A 7,653-nucleotide genomic window follows, 5' to 3' on the forward strand; every position below is an offset into this window, starting at 1 on the left:
CTATGTATACTTGCAGCCAGACTAATTTAGTATACTTCAAGTGTGTTAATGATTAGATAACTTGAAGAGTGCTATTTTGAAACAACTAATTTTGTGCTAAGTATATTTTAGTTGTAATTAAATTGTAGTAAAGCATAACTTTAAGTGTATTTAGTGTACTTTTGTGTACTAAATTGGAACAACTTCAAGTATACTTTGTATACTTTAAGTATATGCCTATGTAGGGACTAATTACATGCTTGATTAGTGATATTAAAGTGTACTTTATTTGTGTTACAAGTACATTACAAATTCATCACGAGTGTCTTCGAAACATACAAGCAATATACCGTAAGTGTGTGTGTGTGTATATATATATATATATATATATATATATATTTTTTTTTTTTTTTTTTTTTTATATAAATATTATATTTTTTGTCTTTTATTAGGATAGGACAGTAGCTAGACAGGAAGTGAGGTGGGAGAGAGAGAGGGGGACGGGATCACGAGCTGGTACTCGAACTCGGGTCTCCCGAAGCACGTCGACGCACTTTCCCACAAGGCTATCAGCGCCAACCACAAGGGTATAGATATGTATAAAAAAATATAACAAATGCACATTAATAGACAAATAATACTTAGCTATACTTTGTACAAAATACTATTGTATTTTCAAAATACAGTATAATATACAAATTGTATACTGTAATGTATTTTGAAAGTATACTTCCAATGCACTGTTACAATGATCATTTCCAGCACAGTTAAAATAAACCTAAAATATATTTTAAATAAAGCAAATAAATACAATTTTCAAGTAAATTTTTCAAAAATATATTTTTAGAAAATATACTAAAGTACAATTATTTTATAGTGTGTTCAAAGTTTTATTGTGAAAATAGGTAAAAGCATGATGCTAATATACTTTTAATATATTTAAAGATAGTAACATTTTTGTTAGTATATTTGCAATGTAGCCTAGGCTACTATTGAAAAAGGGAATATATTTCAAATACAATAAAGTAGCCTACTTTTTTTTTCACAGATTAGCCTAATATGAAACGGAAGTTGAAGTCTGTTCTTCGCTTTATTGTGTACATTTATTGTGAAATTTGTGATACAAGTAGCCTATATCCATGAGAAATGGCTTCTCGGACAAGCGAAATTTAGGGCGGAAATTGATTTTGTCCATGGGGATTGATTTGATGGTTGGATAGTGGTTTGCTATTGTTGGTCGATATTAGTGATATTGATCGATATTAATACTTATGTGAGTGACAGGTTATCCCGCCTGCACATTGATAAACAATTTATACGGCATATTTATAAACAATTTATAAACAATATTACGGCAATATTCCATAAAAAAAAACAAGAAAAAATGTCCATTTTGATTTCGTGGTGACATTTATCTGTGAGTTAATACTTTATCCAATATTATATTATTAGGGCCCTAGGCCTTAGTAGCCTATGTAGTAGAAATTACCCGACCTTCTTCAACATCACAATCATTATTTATTGCAGTGTGAGGGAAGTTCCGTGAGTTGTGTGGATGATAGATCCAGTCCTGACTCCTGACCCCACGTGTGAGAGCCCGCGCGTGCCAGCTGGGCATTTCTATTCCGCGCACGACGATGCGGCTGATTTTACGTCGCCTTACGTCATTTCAGGTCCAATGTTAGTCACTACTAGTCAAGTGTCTGCTGGAGATGTTTCACTCACAGTTTTCGCTACCTTTCCTCGTGTCCTCTTTGTACTGACGTATCCGCTCCCCATCATTAATTATCACACCAGTGGAAGTGTGTGTGTGTGTGTGTGTGCATGTGATGTGAGCGTCTCTACAGGACACAAACATTTGCGCCGGTGCAGAGAAACAGGACAGGTAAGATTTCTTTCGATATGATATCAAAAACAGACAACTTAATTGTGATTAAAAATTATTGGAGATATCTTACCGTGACGCTCATCTGTTTAAAGCGCGAGAGATGCGCGTGACATCCTTCACCTCGAGACACTGCAGCGTAAAAACAAGTGTCGTCAGACAAACAACTTTGAAAATATCTAACCAGCTCGTCTGTGAAATAGACTCGCGTTCATTTCTCGTCATTTCCATAACATAAAATGTCCATCCCATCAGCGTGTCAAACGGTGAATTATCTCATACGCAGCGCGTGCTGCTGACTCTTAATTGTCACGAGAGGACATATGACCTTGTTCATAATATCGGTTCATTAGGCGCGTGGCTGGTGGAAATTACGATTATTAATATTATACTCGAAATTTTATTTGATGTCCAGCGTGCTCTATGATATTTATAAATATTAGCCTATTATTCTTGCGACCAACGAGTAGCCTACTCACTGGTCCTTGTGACAAAACCAAATTAAATTAAAAAAAAAGTTTAGATATAATTAGCATATAATAATTATTTTGTGTCTGTTCAGTAGGCTATATTCAGTTGGGTTAAATTTCCTGCTTTTTCTTTTTTCCATTTTTTCTTGCCTATCACTGAATATCAGTCAAAATGATCTGATACAAAAATAATGAGAACACTTTTATAATGAAAAATACTGGACATTCACTAAAATTAATGAATGGAAAATAGGCCTACAGGATGGTTTCAAACTAAATTGTCACTACCATCAGACAAACATATTTAATGTGTTGACAAAATGACCCACTAATTTTGCATATATGCATTTTGCATATAAGTTCTTTATAGGACGTACTTAAAATGAGGGACACTATTTAAAACTCTATTTAAAATTGTATTTGAACTTTGTTCAAATACAATTACTAAAATTATATATGAACAGAAGTATATTTATAGATCTTTAAAACCCACCAGAGCACATTACCTTGTTTAGCTCATAAGGTGAAAAATGGCCAGGTGTGAAATTTTTTAGAAGCTTTTTAAATGACCTTTTGACCCCAAAAGCAGAGCATGTTGTCACATAGGCTTTTCTGAAAAATACAAATAATAAGGAAGCACAAAACAACATACAAACATACCACCAACCAACAGAATTTGTAATGAAAAAATTTGAACATGAGTGACAACTAGCCCTGGCCTCCTTTATAAAATGAGCTGACACCTTGAGTGTCATACTTGGAAAATTTGTGTCATGTTGTTGTTGCTTCCTATGGTTAAATTTTTGTGAATGTATCTTTCCACTGAAGTCCGATGAGCCAATGCTATTATTGTCATCAATATACATTTTTAATGATGACCTATTTTCTTAATGAATGCCATCCTATTATTGTGCACTATACTGTGACCAGGTTAGCTTTTATAGTATTACCTTACTGCACTGAACTGTGGGATTTCTTTTATTTATTAATAACCGGTACTAGTACTATATATAATACTTGATTGTTGTAGAGTACATTAATGCGCATTTGAATACTTACCATGAAAATACATATATAAAAACCCCCATATAATTAATTTCCTTATCCATATGTGACATTTCACACGTCACATTTGTGTTGCAAAGCATTGTGTTGCATTCCAAACATTAGAATTATGATTTGCATAGAATAAATCAGCCATAAACATTACAGCTCCAAAGCTTTGCCCAGTTTGTAATTTTGATATGAATTGGTCTGTGTTTTTATTGTATATCTGCATTTTTAGACTGGGACATCTTTGCTAAACTATACATAGCATTTTCTTAGATGTAAATCGTACTTGAGACAGCGTTCTGTCTTTTTCAACAAAGATCTGTCCCAAGACACCAATGTGTAAAAGCTCTAAGCTATTAGTCTGCAACAGATGGAGACAGATGCATCATTGCTAATGCTATGTGATGGTGATTATCCCCAGCACTTTCTTCAAACATTGCCTTATCGATCAGAATCCTGTTTATTGAAGGAAATATACTGGAATGTTAAAAGGACAGAATGGAAATGTGTTGGGACAGAAAGTTGTTGCCAAGCAACAGGAAAGTAGATCAGGACAGCGGGGAGGGTATATAGTTGTCATGTGAGGAAAAGGATTGATCTTAGCTGATTGTAGTTCATTGATGTCAGCAGGGACGTCCCAGGAAAAACAGAGAGCGAGAGGGGACAGGTAGTGGGGACGTTCAGCCCTGGCTACTGTCCAAAGCTCTTCACACACTCATCCATCCACTGCAGACAGCAGCGGTCTCTGTCTTTGACCATGGGAGAAAGCAGAGGAGTGTGAAGGACACACAAACCCAGGACTCTCATCTTACTCTGCATTCACAGCATCTATTTTCTGGTTTGGTCACCCTTACCGTTATTAAAGGCATGTTCAGGGTTCAGTAGAAGTTCAGCTCTTTGAACAGAATTTGTGGTTTGAGTCAGTGGTTCATTTTGTCCAAATTTATTCATTTAAAAGTGAAAGTGATGCAGTCTTGATAACAGAGAAAAGAAAAAAGATGAAATTCTTAAAAAGCAAACCGTATTAAGTAGATTGGTGTAATCATTTATAAGAAGAAAAAAAAAAAAACTTGTGTCAAAGTCATGTGGTGTGAACAACATAATAGAAACAAGCAGGAAAACAATGTAAATGATACAAAAAGGATATCACAGAGAGGGCCCTTACTGTGTGGCAAGGTCAATAAGTCACTTAAAATATCAGATAAGGTATTTCAAGTGGTAAAATGTCATGTGGTGCAATTCTCCAAAAATGCACTGATATTAAAGGGGTCATGAATTAGATGAGGTCATTGTACTATTAAAACATCCTGTAAGTTTCAGAGCTCAAAACTTCCTTGTTAGTTCAAAAACAGCTTTTATATAAACCAAGCTCATAAAATGACTAGTTTCAGATTTTGTCACATAATGACGTAAAACCGACGAAAGAACGCCTCTGCAGAATCAGATCAACGCCTACTTATACATCATCACGTCTTTGGCCCCGCCCACTGGCGTGTTAGTGAGACGATAAGGAGAGAAGAGCGATACAGGATTAAAAATAGGACTGGTCTAAAAATAACATTACCTTCCAACGGATCCTAATGCTAGGAATGTGGTTATTTATTTTCAACTACCATAAAACTTCAAATAATAGCCCGGGCTTTTATTTTCCCAAATCGCCGAACTGCACTGGCTTGTATTTGAGACAGGCGTCTATATGAGACAGGCCTTTAATTTAGTGTTGAGATGAGCATGACAGTAGGAGGTTACCAAATCTGTGTTTGTGTTTAACAAATCAGTTAATGTAAGAATTAGCCTACTATATTTCCGTACGTCTAAAGGGGGTCGCACACCAGATGAGAAGCGCAGCGCCACGTCTTTAAAATTTGAACACATTATTCTTTATGAGTGTACATTGTCTCAAATTGTCGTTAATCTATATACTGACTTCACCCTGTGCTGCAATATACATTCAGTTTTACAATCATTAACAGAAATCAGCTGCTTGAATGAAAATTGCTGATGTTATCGGATTTTCAGGTGATATTCTCAATTCATTCAGTTAGCGGACGCTCTGAGGTAAAGTGAATTCAGACTGCAGACTAAGCAATGATTGTATTTAATTGTAGGCTACAGTACAATCATAACATAGTACAGACATGATCTTAATTCCATAATATCCTTAAACATAACTATATTGCTGGCCATAAACTGACAAAGTGCACGTCCGGTGTGCGATACCTCGAGTTGTCATAGACGCAACGCGGCACTGCGCTTCTCGTACGGTGTGCGACCCCCTTTAGATTACTGGCAGCATAAAAAAACGAAACTATGTGACAGCCATGGGCTGAACAATACAAGTTACCGGTAATATCCATCGAGCCTATGAACTAGTTGCCTGAAACACATCAACAAGAAAGAATGAAGGCTACCCTGTAAAACAACTGCAATCATGTGATGCAAAAGGAACCTATTCATCACTATCATCATCACCGCGATCCTCAACTACAAGTTGGCAAATTTCTCCTCCTCCTCGTCGCTCTCCTCCACTTTTCCCTCTCCGGCATCCGCTAACTCTGCCTGCCTTGCTTGCGCTAACAGCTCCCGCCCAGATGCGTAGGGCTCTCTTGTGTGCGCAATCTGCTCCATAGAACTGGCTTAAACAGACGATCTGACGGGTTTTAGAAGATTAAATACAACCCGAAACTAAAAAAACAGACCGGGCCTCTATTTGAGACCGGCCTTTTTTTATCCAAACCTGTAGCCACACCAGGCGTGTAAAAGAGACAGGCGTCTATTTGGGACTCGGTTATTATTTGAAGTTTTACGGTATGTGAATGACTCAGAAATCAGTCACAATTTCGGTGCAGACTTTGCAAACAGACTTTTACTGTAAGATGTGGACCTGACAGTAATGCCACAATATGTTACCTGGTTAATTTTAATGCCTAATCTGTGATCAGTGATTTCTGATATATAGTGATTCATGTACAGTCAGACGTTCTTTGTCTCAATATTATTTTCTTATTGCTGTTTTTGTGTCACTAAATCAAGCCAGTGACTAAATAGGCAACTTCACATTGTTTCTCTTAGTAGCATATAAATAACCTGTTATTAAAATTGTGATTAAATTGTGAGTTTATACGTTACGAGTGGACTCTGGACTTCTGGACTCTCGCTAAAACTTCTGTTATGATCAGTGATGCTGTCTACACTATGAATCTACACCATGAATCTCTTATTTACATGTGTTGGAACTGTTAGTTATGATGAAAGTATTTGTGAGAGTTCATAAATCTAGTTGCAATGACGAGATCACTGCATTCATGTCTGTCATCGGCTACAATGCTCATCGCTGCAACCTTTAATGCGATCTAAATATATCTAAATATATTTAGATCTAAATATCTAAATATAATGCTATAATCAACACTTTTCACGATTAGTTAATCTCGACAGCTGTAATAGTAAAAATGTAGTAAAAGTTTTCGAGAGAGTTCCACATGTAACACTTATTTCATTTGCAAAGATGTCAGCCAATCACAGCAGTGGGCATTTACTCTTAAGTCACAGCAGACACGCCCTTAAAACAGAGCGTTCAAATCAGAGGGCTAAAATCAGGGTAGAAAATGCCCTTATATTATTAATTTATGACAATTTTTTATGTAAAAATCATACTAACATTATAAGTGAACCTCAGGAAACATTACAAAATAATAAAAACAAAATGCAGTTCATGACCCCTTTAATGAATTAATAATAGAAAAAAAAATGTATATAATATAATTGTATAGTATAAATATTAATCTGTTTAATGTTGATTAACAGCTAAAGACTTGCATTGAACCTGAAAAGTTAATTTAAAAGCTCAATGGCTCTCTGTATCGTCTCTCCAGGTAAATGGATCCAGTGCAGCCCATTCATAGCTGCCCTATGCCAGAAGGACCTACTGGAGTTTTAGGACTCCACAAACCACCAGTCCCAGCCCTGCTTGGAAACCCCTGCAAACTGCCTACATCCTCACACTGCCAGATGGTCATGACTGGAAACCCACCAGTGTTGGGACAGACCCCGGCATTGCGGACAAATCCAGCCATTCAGGAGAGAGTCAGACTAGACTCTACCGCCCAATCCACAAATTGTATCAGCATCAGTCGACCCAGGCCTACTGCACTGGGGACCAAGGCAACAATCAAAGTCTCCAAACCCACAGAGCCTTCTTTGCAGGTTAAAGCTAAGGGAACGCCCAACTTCTTGTCGCACAGCCCAACTGAATCACCATTGCCT

The 7,653-nt window shown here is 36.6% G+C and overlaps 1 protein-coding gene across 2 annotated transcripts in view; it reads left to right on the forward strand.

Moving 5' to 3' along the window:
* The first annotated feature begins 1,706 nt into the window (after positions 1-1,706).
* Positions 1,707-7,653, forward strand: part of inpp5ja (inositol polyphosphate-5-phosphatase Ja) — a 21,179-nt gene continuing 15,232 nt past the window's right edge. The window contains exons 1-2 of one of the 2 annotated variants that reach the window (XM_084104340.1): positions 1,707-1,864; positions 7,263-7,653. The exon at positions 7,263-7,653 is cut by the window's right edge and continues 272 nt beyond it. In XM_084104340.1, coding sequence (XP_083960466.1) covers positions 7,267-7,653 — 387 coding nt within the window. In that variant the 5' untranslated portion in view covers positions 1,707-1,864; positions 7,263-7,266. Of the gene's footprint in view, positions 1,865-4,097; positions 4,226-7,262 lie in introns of those variants that run through there. The other variant, XM_084104339.1, reaches the window with a different exon arrangement.

This window comes from Abramis brama (assembly GCF_963993115.1).
Source record: "Abramis brama genome assembly, chromosome: 25".
NCBI lineage: Eukaryota > Metazoa > Chordata > Actinopteri > Cypriniformes > Leuciscidae > Abramis > Abramis brama.